At 38.1% G+C, this 21,356-nt stretch overlaps 1 protein-coding gene across 2 annotated transcripts in view; it reads right to left on the reverse strand.

Moving 5' to 3' along the window:
- MAST4 (microtubule associated serine/threonine kinase family member 4) overlaps positions 1 to 21,356 on the reverse strand; it is a 755,237-nt gene that overhangs the window by 475,497 nt on the left and 258,384 nt on the right. Inside the window, exon 1 of one of the 2 annotated variants that reach the window (XM_004374531.1) lies at positions 5,621 to 5,720. The exons of the other annotated variant lie outside the window; for it this stretch is intronic. Within the exon in view, the coding sequence (XP_004374588.1) occupies positions 5,621 to 5,659 (39 nt within the window). The 5' untranslated portion in view covers positions 5,660 to 5,720. Of the gene's footprint in view, positions 1 to 5,620; positions 5,721 to 21,356 lie in introns of those variants that run through there. 2 annotated transcript variants of the gene reach the window in all.

Below are 21,356 nucleotides of genomic sequence, written 5' to 3' on the forward strand. Positions count from 1 at the left end.
GTGGCTACGTCAATCAGGAGTAGCCTCCAGCCTGACCTATGGATTTGGGATGTTCCAGTCTCTACAACTACGTAAGCCATTTCCTTGATATAAATCTCTTTATATAGAAATTTATATGTTTTACTGGTTTTGCTTTTCTAGAGACCCCAGCATAAGATACCCATACTTAATTATTTAAAATTGTACTACGCAAACTCTGTGGCAATACACAGGTAAGAGAACTAAGGTCAACTGAATAAGTACTATGTTCCACATACTGCGTTAAGAGATTTACGATCTCCTTCTATCCCTAAAGGAGTCCCTGGGTGGTGCAAAAGGTTAATGCGCTTCGCTGCTAACTGAAAGGCTGGAGTTTGAGTCCACCCAGAAGTGTCTTGGGAGAAAGTCCTAGTGATCTCCTTCTGAAGATTCAGCCACTGAAAATCCTATGGAGCACAGTTGTACTTTGACACATATGGGGTCACCATGAGCTGGAATCGACTCAATGGCAACTGGTACTGGCTTATTCTTTAAAACACCTCATTTATTATTTCCATTTTATAGATGTGGGCAAAGAAATTCAGAGTGGTTAAGAAATTTGTCTAAAGTTACGGAGCTGTTCATGTTATGGAACACATATTCGGTATGTGAACATATATTTGACTTCCAAACCACTAGTTCCCAATAGGTTTGTTGTTTCAGTGTAAGATCCTCATAAATGATTTTAAGATAATGCACTGTGCTATAGGATTAGGTGTAAAAATAAACAAAATCAATAATGCAGTAACTACAAAAATTTTTATGAAATAATTAGAACACGCATGGGTACCTGATGAGAAAGTAGAATTTGAGAAAAATAAGGAAAGGACGTAGTAGGTTAAGAGGCAACATGAAGTCTGGAAATCTGACAGCATGCTGAGAGTAGGGGTGACAGAACAAGGTTATGGAAGGCAAAGAGTTGAACACAAGACCAAAAAGGTAGACTGGAGCTAAATTACAGTCATAGAGTGCCATAGTCTATATTCTATCCTCGGGTTGATAACGGAAAGAGCGATATGGAGATCTAAGCTGACAAGCAGGATGGATTGGAGGAAGATGGGGCCTGGCAATATCAGACCTTCCAGTAATCCAGGTGTGAAAGAAGGCAGGCCTAGAGTGTTGACATATTTTGATGGTAGAACTGAAGGGCACGGTGTCAGAGGGCAAGACATGGAGAAATCAAAGGTAGGTACTTGGATAATTTTTACTTCATTGACAGAAATACAAAGATGTTAATTTTCTGGTTTATTAACAACTATACCAGAGGATGAGAAGGTGCAAAAGAGGAGCTAGAATTCAAATTAGTTTTTCACTCTACTAACAAAGTAAAAAAAAAAAAAAAAATTAGACTATATAATAGAAATTTCACTAAACATAAAATTTTGAGAATATAGCACCCTTATGCCCTATGAATCAGGTAACTGAAACTATAGTGTTATTATCTCTATCTCAAAGGCAAAATATAACTCCTTCAATGGATAAGAAACACCACTAAGATATGGCACCTATAACTACCGTAAGTCCATTGACCACCTCGATTCTTCCTGTCCCAAAGAAGTCTCTATGCGTTTTTGGAATTTCTGGAGAACAAAAAAATCTTAACCCGAAGAGGACTTAATATTATCCTAAATGTTTCTATTATAATCATCTAACTAGACTTCTTCCTTATAACCATCCAGTCGTCACATGAACAGGGACAGAGTAACACTCCCACATAATAATGCTGCTGTTTAATTTCAGGTAAAGTGTAAACACATCCATAATCACATTAAAGATGACACAGAAGACACATTGAGACATTATGACTTGAATGGCCTACATTTAAAAGTGCAAAATAGAGGTGTTTGATACCTGCTCAGAACATAAGATTCCACCTGCTTCTTTGCTTTCCAAAACTGAATTCCAGCCAGAGTAAGGCCAGTGGAAAAATGAGAACCTAAGCCAAGGTAAGAATGTTAATTTGTTGTTTTTTGTTTTAAATAAGGTGAGGTCAAGGATAGGGGAAAGAGAAGCAAAAAAAAAAAACAAAAAACTTACACAAACTCACACATCTCGAAGTCCAAATTATAAGGATTTAGCACAGTTCTACTCTGATGCACATGGGGTAGCCATAAGTAGGAGGCAACTTTTTTTTTTTTAAGTTGTTTTTTAACTGCATTATATCAGTGGATAGATTATTTAGGAAAAAAGTATTTCTTCAATTTCCAACTACATGTAACACTCTGGAAGTGAACTGAAATAGTAATATTTAATTAGGAGGAAGAGGCATAAATAGTCGATGATACCAAGCAAAGCCAAGCACATGAGGATGGCAGGAAAGGATTGTGGGAAGTCTCTCTGGGACAGCCCTCTCCCTTACAGTGACTCCTTCCTGTCCTAATGATGGCTGTTGTTCATTTTTCTTCAGCCTTGGAATCTATCACATTAAGGATAGGGATACTTTCATTAAAACAAATAAAAAGGAAACATATGACGGAAATCACTGAAACAATTAATTTCCCTGACAGTTAAAAAATATGACTCGTGTATGAGGGATATTAGGCCTGAAAGGAACCAGTTATCGTTTGACGAATTAGACCTGTCTAGAAATTCAAATTGCCCCACATCCAAGGTCTGCCCACACCCATCCATCCGTCAAAATTCCCTGTGTTTTGAGATGCGATGTGAAAAGTTTCCCAGATTCTAACAGTGGAAGCCACTGGGGCCTCTTTCTCTCATTCTCATTTCAAAGGCAGTGACTGAAGTGCTATCAGTAGTACTGGATTAATACAGTCCACAGAAAAGATGGAAAAGTGTAGTCACTTAAGATGAACAACTCGGGTGTGTTGCCATTTTATGAGGTAGTCACTCTCTGAGAAATCTCATGTTCTGACTAAAAATAATTTTTCAAAGTCCAAAATTTAAAAGCACCACTAGTATGTCTGTGTTTTAAGAGCTAGCGGCACTGAAATATTAACAGCAGGTTCATTTTATTCTACACACATACTGAATTATTTTAAAATTCAATTTTTGTGAATTAGAATGTTTGTATGCTCCAGATTTTTGACAATAGGCTTTAAATTATTTAAAGATATGGTCAGTTTCATACACAATGAATCTATTCAGTATGAGAGACCAACAGATTCTTATTTTTAATGTTATATAAATTCATATATATTAACCTGTCATAACGATTTCTGTAAATAAATAATGTTTATTGTCTTTACTGACAATTGTAACTTAAAGGCAAATTCAAACAACAAACATGGGGTAAAAATATAACTATTTCATTTCACCAGACACAGTATAGAATGTTCTAAAGAATAGAAATCATCCCTTGCTTTTCAACACATAATATTTACTGAGTACCTACTATAGGCTAGTATATTTATTGTATGGCCTTTAACTTTTACAAAGCTCAATTACATCTATTTCCTTATTTAATATACTCAAAAATCTTATGTTACAGGGTGTATTTTACAGAAGAATAAACAGAAACAGAGAAGGGTATGTGGATTGCTCAGGATTACCTAGCAACACAAGGTCAGAGCCAGGACTTCAAACCTGTAGGTTTCACCCTAGCTTCCCTACGACAGGGGTGCCTCATCTACATGTTGAAAAGTTCTCCATTGTATATATTTGCAAATTAACTTAATTCTTAAATTCACTAGGTGGTGGTGTTCTTACGAACTACATAGTGAAACCTTTTGTAATACAAATAAATACTCAACTTTTGTATTTTGTAAATTTTTTATTTCTTATATTGGAATTTCTTAAAACAGCTATTCTGTATATGTGATGTCTTTTTTAAAATGTTAGATATAATGGGAGTAAAAGCAAAATAGGCTTTTTAAAGCCAAAGTAAAGTTGTAGCTGTGGGGTGACAGAACTTTTAAACACTTTTATACTGTTATTTCTCACAGCATGAAGACTTTTATCTCATTCATAATAGAAAGCAGACATTCTTTATCCATTATATAGATTATGGCAGGTGTAGAAAAATATGTTAAGTTCAATAAAAATCCAGCATTCTAAGTACTATACTAACAAGTAATGTTTCCTTTGTTGCAAATCTTTTAGATAGAAAATAGCTCTATTATTTTAAGTAACCATAATAACAATTCTTTTATTTCTAAAATTAAAAGATTCATGAAAAAAGCACCATATGTTTCAACTATCTCCTCTGAAGTTGTGATAATATACATATATTAACAGAAAAGGATGAAAACCCACAAAAGGGAATTTGTTCTAAAATATGCATTTAAAAATGATCTAAAGTGGATTAAATGAAAGAGAAAACTCTCAACAGAATTGCTATCAGTTTGCTAATAATCCGAACTGTTAGGAGTTTAATTAGAGTTTATCATCTTTTTAACAAAGAGCTTTTTCATCTTTGCCCAGTGACCCCAAAGAGGATGTGGGCACACACAACAGCTGTGTATTACTTTATAGATGTGATGGAAACAAAGAAAAGGAAATCCACAGCAATGACTAACCATACTGTACATTCAAAAACAATGACCACACTGAAAATCATTAAGGGGGTAGTTTGTTTACTTAGGTTTAGAACAATAGATGACACTTAACCCCAATTTATTAAACCCCTCTTTTGTTTACTTGTAAATAATCTTTGTTTGCCTTTAAGATTAAAATATTACAGTAATGTGAATAATATTAGTCACTGACACTTAGATTAAAAAGCAGGCAGCTAGACCAGCTTGATATATCTGTGATTCAAAGACCATTAAGGAAGACCACTGAGGCATTTTTAAATGTGCCATATATTCTGTATTCTTAAGCATGCATTTTATTTCAAAAATAATAAGAGTTTAACAATGGTTAATGATTAGATCCTTTCACAAAGAAAAATATCCAATATACACAGGAAAAAGAGTTATCAAGGAGTTAAGCATATTAATCTCGAACATACTTATGTTTTGGCTCCCTTAAACTTACAAAGTGCCAAGCAGATGTTTTTTTCAAGTTTTGATTTGCCAAGTTTTAACTTGGAATACATTTGTACATTTAAATCAGAGAAATCTAATTAGAGAAACTTGGGCACAAAAAGCAAGGCAGTAAGATACATATCTTTCCTCATCTCAACATAAACAAATTACAGTGAACTTTGATAGAACTGCCGGCAGAAACTTTCATTTTACTGGCGGGGGAGAATGCTCAGCAGCTGCACACATCTGCAACACGATCAGACAGTGCTGCCGTGTGGAGGCTGATCCTGACACGAAACTCAGTCCTGTGTTCCCGGCACTCAACAGAGTTGCTACCCTAGACAGACTTCCCAGACACTTGGCAGAACGCCCACTCAGCTCATCAGCTGTCACTGACATCCACAATTCAACTATTCTTGAACAACCAGCAGAAAAATAAACAACCAACAAAGTATCCAACTCAAAGTCCTCCCTATTGTCTCTGACAAAAGAACACTCCTCAGTGAGCCCTAGAACATGTCATACCTGTAACTAGAGACTCGTGGATCATGTTGCCAAGTAGATACTGAAAACTGTGCACATAGCTGTGCCTGGTAAAGGAATGAAAAGGGAACTTTGAAATCCTCAATGGCTGGCCACTGACAACGCTACATTTCAAGAATGGAACAATCTCCTACCTGCAGCCCTCTTCTTCTTAGAATGCTGGACTCATCCATCTTACCCTCTGCTTCTCTGAGCCTCTCACAACAGTCTAGCCATGCTGTACTACCTCTACTTCGGCACACTAATTCAGAGCCCGGCAGCTGCTAAACACTTACATCACGCTGTAGCTGATTGGAGCCCCGAGTCAGCTGGTCCCGCTTAGTTATTCACTCCAGCAACTTCGGAAATCAAGGATGCTTGCAATTTGGAGGGAGCAAGCAGCAAGTGGGCTCCAGACACCTAATGCCTTTATCTGGGCGGAGGCTCTTGCTATTAGACAGGAAATCCTGGGATTCTAGTTTTTCCTCTTCAAAATGCTGGCTGTGGCATCCTGGGTGGCCAGGGAATGGCTTGAGGCAGTGGCTTTGGGTCAAGCCCCTTCTGAAGCAACTATAAGGTCGGAGTGGCTAAGTAAATCAGCGGTGACAGACACCTCTGTAAAAGGCAGCCGCTGATTGGGACGGTGAAAAACTAGGGCACAGCTGGTCAGCCAAGCAGCACCACCAAGCCTGGCTCTCATCTTTTTTGATGGCATCAAAGAAAACAAAATGTTGCAGAACACACACGAGCTGCTTGAACACGGAGGGCTCAAGGCAGCCGCTCTCCAGCCACCACGGAACATTTTACACCTCCCAGAGTGAAAGCCAATTCATTTACATAAATACCTTGCCAGTCAATTCCTAGCCCAAAGATAGAGGCATTTAAGATTTTAATTTTCCTCATGATAATAACTTAGTGCTGTTGATACCTGAGCAACATGTAAAAAGGAGAAAGAAATTCTAAGAGCCATCATTAGTTGCAATATTAACCTATTTCTAGTCTATAAACAGCTAAAAAAAAAAAATTCCCATCATGTGCAATTTCACAGTCTGTTTCAGCTTGTTTACTTCGCTCATCCTCATCTTATTTCAATTCAAAGCAACCAAGAGACGAATATTAAGTTTTCATTACCGACATGGCACAGAGTGACAATATATGATACTACCAATTTATAAGAAATTATTCCCCCTTGATTTCTATTCTAAAGAGATTTAAATTGAGAGAATAGTTTGGTCCACAGGGACACATACAGGGACTATCTGTAGTCTGAGGATCTTCCTTCACTCTGTGCACAAGACAAATTCTTGTTCTTGAAAGAAAGGTAGGCAGGCAGGCAGACATAAAATTAAAAAACATCAGTGACTCATTCCTGGATTGTACCTAATGATCTCTAATTGTGAGGGAGGGAGAGAAAGTGTCCAGCCCTTCCTTACACGTGCACCCACTGTTACACTAGCCTTCTGTCTCTTTCTGGCTGTCAACACACTATTAGGCTTGCTATCAATTGATTAGATTATGTCATTAAAAATAGCTCAGGGATTTATGAATCTAACCACTGAGGAAAATTGATTACATTTTATGTTCCCAAACATTCTTTTGCATACATCTCCAGACATACAAAGAGAAACCTTGTCAAGAAATGCCATCACTAGCAGCGGCATCAGCAGAGCAGTGTGTCAGGATGTTTTTCCGCTTAGGCATGTTCATTTGATACCACTTAAGGAAGAAAACCCCAGAGAGTTTTTAGTTCTCACTCATATGTGGAGTAATGTCATCTCTAAAAGCAAAGAAACAGCACAAAACTGGTCAGTGTGCAAAATAAAACATACTAACAAATTCCAGCACAGAAGTTTTTTTTTAAGATCTTTAAAAACTATAAATTTTTTATTTAAATTCAAGGACGAAAAGAAAAAAAAAAAGTGGTGGCAGTGGGAGAGAGAGATGAGCTTGCTATCTATCAGAGGCAATCAGCAGAGTTGATAGGAAATAGCTCTCCATCCTTCACAGGTCCACCTGTACTTAAACCTTTTCCTGCAAGGGCACATCTTACTCTTCAATAAAAACAGAAGGAACGGCAATTGTTGTCCCTTTTCAGTAGGAGTCCCTGGGTGGTGCACGTGGTTAAGCACTCGACTAATAGCGGCAACTAACAACTCCCTCAAGTCACCAGTTGCTGTCAAGTCAGTTTCAACTCATGGCGACCCCATGTGTGTCCGAATAGAACTATTATCCATAGGGCTTTCAGTGACTAAGCTTTCAGAAGCAGATCGCCACATCTTTCTTCTGAGGTGCCTCTGAGTGGACTAGCACACCTCCAACCTTTCAGTTTGCAGCTGAGCACGTTAACCATTTGTACCACCCAGGGACTCCCATCCTCCTGAGAGAGGAGCATAAAAATTTCCTTGAAGTACTGTCTTAGACAAAGCTTTGACAGCAGGTCAGAATATATTTACTAACTTATAATGTTATTGTTATCTTCCCGCAGAGGCATAACGAAGTCCTAACTGATTTTAGAAAAAATCTTCACCCAAGGAGATGAACTCTTCAAAGCCAAAGTCAAGCATGGCTAAGGACTATGAGGAGTCCCTGAGTGGTGCAAACAGTTAAGCACTTGCCTGCTAACTGGAAGGTTAGTGGTTTGGGTCCATCCAGAGGTGCCTTGGAAGAAAGGCCTGGCAATCTACTTCCAAAAAAATTATCTATTGAAAACCCTATGGAGCACAGTTTTACTATGACACACATGGGGTCAACATAAGTCAGAATCAACTTGATGGCAACTGGTTAAGGACTATGGCCTTGATTATGCTGCTCCTCTTAGAAAAAGTGGGGTCTAAAGAAGGTATCAAGCTTTTACCAGACAGAGGGAAAGAAAAAGACTTGTCCTCTTGAAATAAAGATTACAGATTGCCAGGGGAAAAAAAAGTAGAGCCCAGAAGTATCTTCTCTGTGACTAATTGAGTAAGCTAGTTGTAAGTGCTATCAGAAGACACTTCGAGGACACACTGTCACAAAGTCAAGTGATGTGTATCCCAGATAAACGGACTCCATACAACTTAGGCCCTTTGCAGGTATACAGTTGTTTGCGGTCAGGGAGGGGGGTGTAGTGATAAAAAAGGATTTTGGCTGAGGATGAAAAGTATGTTTCTTAACAAAGGAATATTTTGAGATAAAAATCTAGGTTAGTATTCAACTATTAACTAAGTCTAAGATAAGGATTATGACCATCACACCATCAAATCTAGTATGAAAAAATATCGATTACCTGTCAACATGTATCACTTTGAGAAGTGATACACATACATTTTAAAGAAATAAAACCAGCCAGAGGCAAAAACATTTGGGACAAAAATGAAAGGCTGCTGAAAAATAACATCAAGCAATAATGGCTTAGCAGAGGGAATAGTAAAAGGAAAATTGCTACACTTACCCTTTGCTATATATTTTCTCATCAAGATAAGCCATGTGTTAAAATGCAATAAAAACTTCAAATGATGACACTCATCACAGGTAATAATTAGGATCTAGCCTAATTTCCATTAACAAACTCGTTTTTCTGCAATTTCATACCTTCACGGAATATATTCACAATATTGTGAGTTAATTTGCAAAGTACCAACCTCTATGCACATTGCTTTTCTGTGTGTATTCAAATAATAAAATCTGGTAGGCTTTGTCATTAATTGTAATCTAAAGCCAGGGGCTTCATGGTAGTGAGTTTTTGTTTGTTTTTTAATTATCTGTACAGATACACTGCATGTCTCCTCTATTGTAAGTATAATTTACTTCATGGAATACTTCAAATCCATTGCACTATAATATGGGTAAAATTAAAATTTTAATAATTATTACAATAAACAGCTCACAGAAACAAAAAACATTTCCAATCCCAACAGAGAAAAATCAGAGGGAGGGGAGGGAGGTGTTTCACTGCACACATTTCCACAAAAGTGTAGACTACAGACTAAACGTTTGTAATCATTGTCCATTGTAACGGTGTTTGGCATAAGGATATAGATTCGCCACCTGATTTACATGGTCAGATATTTTTCACATATTTAGAAACAAGTTACCTCTCTTCATTAGTTCTAAGCTGGTAACCCAAAAGTAAACCTATCTTCTGATTTTATTCACCCTTCAGCAACTGAATGTACATTGAGGATCTACTGTGAGAAACATTGTAATGAGTTTTAAAAAAAAAAGGGAGCGTGGGGGTAGTTTCCAAGGCTACCCTTGCCCACTAGACTCCATTGGCCTAATCCAGCCCCTGCCCAGCAGCTCTTAGCCTTTGGTTCCTGAACTGCCTATCCAGAAGCCACAGGAGCTGAAGTGTGAGGGTAATAGAATTGCTTCCTGGTGGGGAAGGTTTCTCCCTCTACATTCACATCAGCCAGAGGGAGAGATGAGGGGAGCATCACTGTGTCACCACAATGTCACCACAGAACCTCAGCCTACCAGTCAGGGTTCCTAGTGTGCTAGGAATGTGATTTCTAGTACCATCCCCACAATCTGTACTAGAATTGTCCCTTAAATGTTTTCTTGTCTATGTGTGGCAGTGATCACTACTTCTTAATGAAAGGTAGACAAGAAGCCACAAAATGCATTAACTATTTTAGACAATGGTCTGAGGGATCATATGTCTCATTTATGCTAATCCACAAAGTAAGTCAATATGATCAAATGGGTAAACCCCTTTATTCACTCATTGATTACTACTACTCATAAAATAAATGCCACTGGCCAATGACTATGTAATACTAAAACGTAAAAAAAAAAAAAGTAACGTAAAGGTCATAAAAAGTTACAAAGAAGAAACAAATGCATATAAGTATCGATTATTATGATTATAATCATACCTCTGTGTTAATACAAGTGGTAAAGAGAACCTTGAACATCAGTGATCAATGTAACTGTGAGATTTGTTCAAATATATATTTCAGTGCTTACACTTTTAAGATTCCTCCTTAATTTTTATACTTTATTTTCTCCCATGTTTCACTTCAAAATATTAACAGTAATAGCCAACATTTATTGATCACATACTATGAGCCAATCACTGCTCTAAGAACTTTACAGGAGTCATCTCACTGAATCCTCAGAATAGCCCTATGAATTAGGTACTATTATTATCCCCATTTTACAGATGAGGAAACTGAGACCCAGAGAAGTTAAATAACTTCCTAAGATTATGCAGCCAAGGAAAGGCAAGGTAGGATACCAAAACTGACAGCCCGACTCCAGTGTCTGGGTTCGTAACCAGTATGCTCTACTGTCTCTCAGGGTTTAAAAAAGGAGGGAACCGTGCCTTCAAGGTGAAACAAACATGTGAAAGTTGTCAGATTCTTTCTTTCCAAAGGGAAAATTATCACATTCTAAGCTGCCAGTGGTCAGGAAATACCAGAAAGGGCATCTGGAAACCCTATTACATGAAGTCATGTGCTGTAAAAGAGAAAAGGAGCAGGATCTCATCTGCTTTTAGGAGGGAGCCAGAAAGGCCCCTAGGGTGGGAGGGGGTGGAGCAGAGTGCTGGACACATAAAGGTATGGCCTTTACTTTCTTCTCAAAGGTCTCTGGGCTTCCAGGGGCTCCACTCTGAGTCTGAACAACTCATTACCCTTCTGGCTCCAAAACAGTGCAGCCCTGAATAGAACATATACAGCATTTATTTCAGTCCAGTGAATTCATGCAATCAAGGGCACTCTTTCAGTTGGTGAGCATAATACACAGCCCCGTTAACCTGTGGGGCTTTTGGCAGTGCTTCATTTTCTAGTCTGATATTCTTAACCTTTCTGAAATTTATCATTGATGGCAGCTCCTTAAATCACTCTTCCCTTTCAGGTGAAATGACTCAGGGCCAGCCTGCTGCCACTTCTGCCCTGGATGGCCTCGAACCAGCCAGGCTGCTCACTCTGTTCTGAGCAGTACTGGAAAGAGAATGGGGTGGGGAAACCCCAGCTCTGGCTTCTCCCTTCATTTGCCGGAAGTCAGGACTCTCTGGCATACTTAGAAGAAAGGATTCAGCAGTAAGAACCAGTTCAGGATCTTCCAATGAAAGCTTTAGTTTCTCATCTGTAAAATGAAGCTTTTATTGTGAGATTATGATCAGGAAGCTGAAGAAGATAGGAGAAGGCCTAATGAGAAAGTGGGAAACTGGTCCTATTGCCCTCAAGGTAAGAGCAGCCCAAGCCCCTCATACTGGACATCTGGTTCCTCCCTGTTGACCCCCACAACCATGTCTCCAAACTCTCCTTCCTCCTCCAGGTCAATTATTATCATTCCACAGAGCCTCTGCTTCACACGGCTGCTCAGCTACCATCCTGGCTTCAAAGCTCCTTGGTCCTGCCCAGGAAGATGCATGAGGCTGAGGACTCAGCCCCTCCTCATCACCACTCTCCCAAGTCAGGAGGTGGAGTTCTGAAACCAGTGATGCACAGATGCATGCATGCCTAAATACACACAATCGCATTAACTTAACTCTGAGAACAGGTCAAACACATGGATAAGGCTAACGCTGTCTAATATTTATTACTGTCTAATATTAATACTGCAAGATTATAATAATACTGCTGTCTAATGTTATTACTGTCTACTATCCATAGATATTTAATTAAGTAACTTACAAGTGAGCTAGCATCATCAATGTTCAAAAGTAAAAAGATATCTAGAAATAGGCTCCATTCCATTTAAAATACCAGGAGACATTACACTCAGGAACAAGCATGGAAACCACAAATTATCTTTTCTTGTATTTTTAGGTAATCATTTGAATTTTTAAAATAAAGTTCTAATCTCTAAGATTAGCAAAGGCAAAGAAAAAGGGGTTCATAAATTAAGTGTCTTTTTCTCCCCAAAGAAAAAATTTAAAAACCTGTCAGGAGAGTAAAACAAAAGGCACACTGCCTTCTAGGGAAAGACGGAATTTTTCCCACTCAGTAGAAAACAGAGAATCTAATGCCTCCCCACGGATGATACACCAAAGTCTGAATTTACCCAAAGAGCAGAATTTTCTAAAACACACGTTTCACTTAGCAAAAATTACAGGTGGGGTCAGTAGCAAGCATATGCCTATGTAATATGCTGCATCCCACGCTTCCTATATTTAGCTCCATTTTCCATCCTGCCTGGAATTCTGAAGACTTCTTAAATGTATGCAATTGGTGATTTCTACAACATATCATGTATGGTTTCGCTGAAGGCTTTTCACAAGAAAGCTATATTGTCCTGACGTTTGCATCACCTTTTTTATCTAATTACTTCTGGCATATTAGCCATCAAATCACTACTGACAATATGACAGGAATCATGGTATTGAAAACATTACATTCTAGAAAGAAATAATAAAATATAAATCACATACATAATTTTCTTTTGAACATTTTAACAATGACACCCTCATATACATATGAAATATAGCAGACTATCCTCATAAATGCCCTAACATCAATCACAGCAGGAAAATATTCTCTACTTGGCTAACACACGGATCCAACAAAATATAGCATTTCTAATAAAAATGGATAATACAACTTCATTTTTTCGTGCGAGAGCATTTATGAAGATCTGACAATTGGAAATAGCTCCAATTTTTTTTTTTTAATTATGTCCCTTCATCGCCAAATGATACACAGCTAAACACTGGAACCATGAACTAAATTTCAGCAAAATCCTGTATTTCACATCAGTATAGAGATTAAGATAGAAGTAGACGAGTGGTGTGATGCTGGCAGTATTGCCACTATAGGATGCCCATCAATTCACATACTTTAGAAACGAGCATGTTGCTATCTATCAACTGCTAGCATCAACTTAGTATATTGTAAGCTTGTGAAACAGAGCTATTCCTAAAATTATTCCTAAAGTGATAAGATATACCTAGAGGTAAAAATTCAAGAAGGACTTTATTTAAAAATATTTAAACTCTGTCCTATATAGTCCAAGGATAGCTATAGAATCAGAGATTATAAAAGTACTTTCAGGCTGCTATTGTTCTAAGTGCCGTTGTGTTCAGCCCCTGACTCATGAAGAACCAGTGCACAAGAGAATCACTGCCTGAGCCTCTGCATCCCCATGATGGGTTGCCAGATTAGGCTGTTGTGATCTACACATATTAAACTGTTTTGTTTTCTTTTCCCCCTCCTACAGTGATGAGATGCTTAGTTCTAGATTAAATGTACTGTTACCTAGCTAAACTTCCTAAGAAAAGTAAACACAAGGTGGAAAAAAATATGGAAAATCATCTAAGGATAAAAACCACACTAGTCACCTTGAAATGTAAAACCAGATGGATCACAGCAAGACCAAAGACAGCCTGCTAAAAAAAATACGGTTGTGATTCTATACATAAATTAATCAAACACTCTTTCTTACGTCCATATCTTTACATTGACATACATTACAATATAGATTGGAACAGCATGTGCAAGCTGACTGTTTTAAACCCAAAGTTTAAGATCACATCTTAAACCTTAAGTCTACCTGAGGCAACAGGTAGAATTAATTCTGAGGTTTTGCCTAGGAACCTCATTTGGATCTTGTTTTCATTATGTATACTAACCAGGCACTTTGGTGACTCTTCTACAAATATTAAGCAGCCAAACAGGTCAGAAAATTATAAATGATAAATAAACAGGCTTCTTTTAAGCAAGAATACAGAAAGAAGTTCAGATGGTCCCCCTGCATTCTGTGTGTCATTCTCAACTTGCTGTGTTCAGTTTGACTTTCTTTCCCATCATCGTGCACTAAATGTCATCCAGCTCTGACGTGAACAGAAATTGTGCCGCTGCTGATGTGTTTAGGTTAAAGGAGAATAAGTATTCCTTGGGACTCTATCATATAAGACGTAAGCAATGTGTGTCCCTTTTCTCTACAACTTTAAGTCTGTCTTCTAGCTCCCTCAAATGTACTTTTCAGAGAAACACAAAATGTGTTCCAGATACTATCTCATTAATCCTCATCAGTTTGTTGTGAAATAGAAAAGGAAGAGAGTGGTCCAATTTACCAAGGAGGAAAGTGAGACAACAAGGTTAAAGAAAGAGTCCAAGGTCATGAAAACAGTAAAACAGCAGAGCTAATGAGAATTCAGGCTTCTCAGACCCTGGTCCCAGATCGCAGACAGCAGTCACCTTCCAAAACACTTCCCTTTCCTTTTACATTTTCATGGTTCATCCCACCACTCCCTCAATAGTAATTCACAGACAAAGGTCACTCTGCAAAACTTTTAGATAGTCACAAGTTTTTCTAACTTCATGAAAATGAAAAACCAAACAAACAAAAAACAAATGTGTGTGTACACACACGTATGTATAGACGGAGAAACAGACATATTAAATGAAGGTCAGACCAAGGACATAAGCTTATGAAGATGTCACATGAAGCACTACCTTGATGACACAGTATTTGTATCTATCTTGTTAAGCAAGAATGCTGAAAACAGAGTCTAAATTACAAGTGAACAGACCATAGATAAATCTATTTTGGTTCTTTTTTATTTTTTATTTTTGGTAACAAAGTCTCTCTTTACACTACAAAAAAGCATCAATATTCAAAATACTACATGATTCTGGGGTCCAGTCCATGACTCTTTCCTAAGACCTCAATGAGCAGCCTGGTTTTTTTTCCTACATCTCTTAGCTCAAGAAAAATAAACACTTATCTAGTTTTCTTAATAACATTTTTTATTATAAATGAAATAGATGTCTATTGTAAAACATCTGGAATATGCAAGAACACCATAAAGTGATATCTAATTTTAATGAACAATGATTTATGCCCTTTATTAAAATATATACACATGCACTTTTACACATACAAGACGTGTAAATTTCTACACAAAGCTGTCTTTAGCCTTGAAGTAAAACTAATACGTGGTTTTTCTTTAACTGAAATCAGTATACAACAATCTTCCCCAAAAAATAACAGTAAATGTTAAAAAATTTGATCGTTCTGATAGCTGATTTAATTTCTTAGGTTTATTTTCTCTTTAGTCTATATAAGAATTCAGCAGGGGCTCCTGCACATTGTCCTTAAAAAAAAAAAATCAAGGAAATCTATCTCAAGTTTTACAGACTAACAGAAAGTCACTATGTTCTGTTTGAAATCCCCAGCCCATTCATTTATATTCATTAATCTTAATGATATCATTAATGTACAATGTGTTTCACAGAAACTAATTGTACTTCGCCAGAATCAAACATTAACAATTACGCCTGCCATTATCACCTAATAAAATAAAAGTTAAAAAATCTCAGGCACGTTGGTGAATATTCTAGTATGGTAACTAATTTGCATTTTTAATGCTACAATAAATTGACCACATTATTGTCAATTAGATAAATTAATATTCTTTAAGTAAGGTGCTGGGGAATTATTCTGTTAGAAATCGACAACACTTCACACTTACTTCCTTGAGCTTTATTGAATACAGGCTTAGCCTCCTTTGTCCCCTTATCTAAAGCTGGCTTTTGTGACTCAAGCTAATACCATACAACAGAACATATTCCTCTTTAATTTTTATATACTTACCATTGCTTTAAGAAAAGACAGGAGATTAGGAAATCTACGTTCTTCAACTAAAGGAGAAACAGCTACCTGGGCAATGAAAAGGCCCCGAGTCAGAAGTGCACGAATCGAGTTGTTTAAATCATTGTATTACTGTAGAAGTTTTTATCCCTTTGATTCAAAAAGCAATTACTGAGCTCCAACTATGAGCCAGGCATTATAATGGATGCCGAGAATAGAAAGAGGAAAGAGATTCAGTCCATCAGTACATAGCCAGTCTCGGGTCCCAGGCCACATGAATTAAAAAAAAACAAAATACAGCAAGGTAAAAGGAGAGATAAGGGCATACAAACACGAGGCTGTGACAATACCCAGAAAGGGAAGATGAACTCAGAGGAGTGGGTGGAGAATAAGGGAGGGTTTCCGGAAAGAAGGTAAACAGATCTTAAATAGCGGTTCCCAAATTTATCTGCACACTACAGTCACATTGCAAAGCATGGGCCACACCCAGGCCATTTAAATCACAACTGCTGGGGATGGGATCCAGACATCAGTAATTTCTGAAGCCCCCCAGGTGATATCAATGTACAGACAAGTTTGGGAACCACTGGTCTAGTGGAGTGCTCCTCGGATGGTGCAAAGGATTAAGCACTTGGCTTCTAAATGAAAGGTTGGCAGTTTAAATCTACCCAGAGGCACCTTAAAGAAAGGTCTGGTAATCTACTTCCAAAAGGTCACAGTCACGGAAAACCCTATGGAGTGCAGTTCTACTCTGAAACACATGGGGGTCACGTCTTTGATGGCAACTGATTTGGTTTGGGTTGGTCTAGAGGAAGAAGGAATTCCAAGCAGGGTAGAGGGTGGATAGGGGAGTTGAGAGAAGCCTGCCAAGCAAAGAGAAAGACACATGTAAAGGCACACACGAGTAAAGCAGCATGAAAACGGCGTGGTGTGACCGCAGTCAGGGCACAGTGTGTTTGCTCCTAAAAACAGCCATTCTCTCTAGACTCAAATCATCTTGGACTTTGACACGTGTACTGATCTAGAAAACGAGACCCTACAAATTCTGTCCCTTTCCCTCTTCCCAAATTCTCAGTGTAATTTCCTTCTACCACTATTACATAAAAAAGCTTAAATACCTAAAAGACTTAGAGACTCTCTTACTATTAAGTGCCCATAATCTTCCCCATAGTGACTATAAAACCAGGGAAAAGGGGAGAGGGAAGAGAGAGGTGATGGGAAATAGAAGAGAAAAGGAAAGACTGAATTTCTGTGGCCGTACAAGAATACCACTTTAATCTCTTTTCACCACAGAAAAGCATTTTCATGAAAGACAAGGCACTTTTTGTACAATCTTCCTCTAAAATTAAAGTTCAGTGAACTGAGTACGTCCTATCTGTCTTGGCCATACTGAACACATTACATGAGTCAATTATTAAAAGCAAACGGGATCCTTCATCTTTTCCTTCTTGAGGTTTCTGCAGTGCCAACAGAACTCCGATGATGATTTCATCCTCACCTGGTGGCGCAGTGATTAAGCTCTCAGCTGCTAATTGAAAGGCCAGCAGCTCAAACACACCAGCCACTCGTTGGAAATCCTAGGGGGTAGTTCTACTCTGTCCTATAGGGTCACTATGAGTCGGAATTCGACTTGATGGCAACAGGTTTGGTTTGTCGGGTTTTGACAACCTTGAATGCCTGTCATAACTCTCCTCTGAGACAGTAGGAAGGACATTGGCAAGGAGCCCAATAATTGTATTCAACTGACGTCTAAAGAATAGAATGTGTGTACCCTGACTATTCTATAATTCTGTCTATAGACAAAATTAATAGATTGAATCTGATTCCTTCTTGTAAAACAATAAACAGAGATTCCATACCCTGAACCATCAGTAAAAACATAGATTTCTTTTGGAAAAAAGTAAAATACAATGAAATTCTAATACTTTCTTCGAAAGCAGTATTTTCTTTATTTTTAATCCTTATTTACCTTCTGAAATGCATGCTTAGAAAAATGTTACCAATTTTACTGTTCAGTTTTCAGGGGGGTACTTATGTTAAACTATGGCAGTGGTGCTTCCTTTGCCTGCTTTTTTATCATCGTTGAATAGAAAAACCATAACTAATGCACTCTCAGCATGGAGTTACTCATTTAGCTGTGGTGTTTAATTGTACATGCAGTAAGAGTTACTATTAATGAATTCCAGCAACATAAAGTTTATTCCATCAAGGAGTTATAGCTAAAATGTTCTACTAATTTTTTGTTAAACACTACTTGAAGGAATTTCTCCAGCTCAAACAGTCACCATTTTCTGAACATAATTCAAATATATAAACCTAGGATACCAAAATGTCTTTTATACATTATTCTCTAAAAACTCAAAATGTCATACAGAATGTAACCCAGCTGAGGCTGGGCTCACAAGTGCTCACAAGGATTCACAAGGACACATCAACTGGGCCCTGAGGTATAAAGACAATAGCTAAGATAATCTTGGAAAACATCTTAAGGAAGTTTTCACAAAAGCCCATCAAACAGAACACAAAAGACTTTCCACTCTTATCTTTTCGTATTAGCATTTAGTGAATAGAAATTTGTTGGACCAATGAAGACCCTCCTGATTTGCATAACTGAAACCCGTACCAATGATTGTTAAGAAAAATGATTCAAAATGTAAGATTACAATTTCTAGCCAATCAGTGAAAAAGTGATGCTTTCAGTGATCCTACCCATTTTGTGATGTTGATATATACTGATGGCTCTGTAACTGTTCTTTGGATTCGGGCAGACATGGCTGTGCCAGCATGCTTGTCCATGTCCCACTTTTGTCCTTTTGAATATATGCCAAATAAAACTTTCTTTTTACTTAAAAAAAAAAAAAAAAAAAACTCAAAATGTTATCAAGTTTAACAGCATTCTCTTACTTGCAGCAGTTATCTGCAGTCCAACAGTGTTTAAAAAATGTTCATGTGACAACATAAAGCATTTTAATTTCAAGCAGTGTATTAGCTTTTAAAAGAAGTCCTGGTAGCACAATGGTTAAATGCTCAGCTGCTAAACGAAAGGTTGGAGGTTTGAACCCACCCAGCAGCTCCATGGGAGAAAAACCTGGGGATCTTCTTCCATAAAGATTGCAGCCTAGAAAACTCTACGAGGCAGTTCTACTCTGTCACATGGGGTTACCATGAATTGAAAATCAATTCAACAGCACCTAACATTAGCTTTTAAAACGTTCTTACCGACAGTTTTCTCACAATGAAAGAACTAATTTTACATGGTCTAACAGGTTTTTTTCCAGTTGACTTAATGAGCCACCTTGCACACAGGGTATACCTTTTTCTTACATGCATATGGATGCATCTTTTTAAAAATCCTCAACATATCCATTACTACCCACTGCAAAGGAGATTTGCTGATGCGCCACCTAGTGGACGAAATACCACTTGTGTCAGTGGATTTCACCTTTGTTTTTTTCTTTTCCAGCTTTTTGCACTCTTGATTATCTGCATTAATGGAGACGAAGAGTAGTGAAAATATTTTTTCGGAGGAGGATAATGTAACAGAAACACAGAGCTCACCCCATCAAGGTGTTCCAGAAGGTGACATTTTGAATGATCCAGATGGGAGTGCCGGCTCGTTTCCATAATCGCAGCCTCTTTTGCAGATATGCATATCTGCGGCTGCTCATCAGGATTGATTTCAAGCAAGGAAGGCCATCGCTAGTCATGAAAGGACGCTACTTGCTGTGGTCAGGACGGAAGTGACTGCTTCCCTCCCAAGCTGATGATCCACATGGAGCCCACTCCACACTGCCTATGCACAGTAACAAACCCCAGCTTTTTATAAATGCTGTATCGCTACTGAGGTGTACGCTGCCCATAAATAGATATTTTGATTTCATAATTGTTACTAGACCAGGTAACATCACAAAACTTTGAAAAAACACCTGAGGTCCCCCCTTCCCTGAAGTTCCCGAAGGAGAGAGATGTGAGATGGGGAAAGGTGCCAGGCAGACACCATTGTCTGTGGATGTAAAGCTGCCCTCACAGATCCATCTTCCCTCTTAACTAGGATCAACCGGAGGACAGAGGGAGTGTCCAACTGCTCTTGCCTAACATTCCAGGGTGCGAGACGCAGAGGGTAACTGAAGCCCTTCTCAGACTCAATCCACTATCCATAATGTCCTTCCAACCAAGCACTCAATTCTGAGAGCAATGTTACGAGTGCACTGTTCAATTCTTGGAGCCCTGGTGGCGCAGTGATTAAGAGTTCGGCTGCCAACCAAATAGGTCAGCAGTTCGAATCCACCAGCTGCTCCTTGGAAACCCTATGGGGCAGTTCTACTCTGTCCTATAGGGTCTCTGTGAGTTGGAATCAACTTGATAGCAACAGGTTTGGTTTTTCAATTTGGGTTCATTCTTACTTTATCTTTCCTTCAGACTATCAGGTTTGTAGCTAACATTCCTTTTTGCACTACTAAACGTTGCTTACCATGAACTCCTTTTTCTGTTTTAAAGAAATTTAAAGTGAAAATTTTAGATTCAGAAGTAGAACCATCCATTTATTCATTGTGAGTGAAGTATCTCCTAATGTCATCCGATTAGCAGTCTTACAAAATTGACAGTAGGCTACCAAACTCCTCCTTTTCCCACTTGGATAATTTATAAGTAGAAATACACAGCAATGTTGCCGGGCTGAGTGACTTTTTGTTCAGCAGCAGTACCTGCAGGAAACCCCTTCCTACACCTGTCTTTCCTGTAGGGAGGCTCTAAGGCCTGCTGTTGTTGTTAGTTGCCATCGAGTCAACTTCAACTTGTGGAGCACAAACATGGCAACTGAACAACTGGAATCTCTTCCAGGTTCTTCCACTTAACTCTTGTATGCTTTTGGGAATGCCATTTAATGAAATTTGTTTTAGTTTCCTTGAGGGAGGAGAAAACCCATTTGCCCTTTTTCAGCCTCCAACATTTTGAAAATTTTCAAACCTAGAAAAAAGTTGAAAGACGAGAAGAATAAATATCCTTATGCCCTTCACCTAGATTCACCGATTGTGAACACTTCCCCACATTTTCTTTTGTTATCAATACTGGTGAAAATACATCACAGACAAAATTTTTTTTCCAACTTTAGAAAAGTCTTGAGATGAAAAGCTCCTGATAAGAAGGTGGTAAATGGTCACTACATACATATTCAGCGAGATTTCTTAGGAATAGTTTTTTGGAATTAGACAACCCCTTCTTTAAAAACTCTCAGAGCCTGCAAGAGTTGTCTTATTAACATTTTCCAGGAAATGCTTCAATGAGGATAGTCAGTCCTACTTGAGCCCTAGAATCATTCCATTTCAGAGCTGGATACCAACCATTTCAAAGTCTGCATTTTACAGGTGTGAAAACTGA

The sequence above is a fragment of the Trichechus manatus genome, unplaced genomic scaffold (assembly GCF_000243295.1).
Source record: "Trichechus manatus latirostris isolate Lorelei unplaced genomic scaffold, TriManLat1.0 scaffold00029, whole genome shotgun sequence".
Classification (NCBI taxonomy): Eukaryota; Metazoa; Chordata; class Mammalia; order Sirenia; family Trichechidae; genus Trichechus; species Trichechus manatus.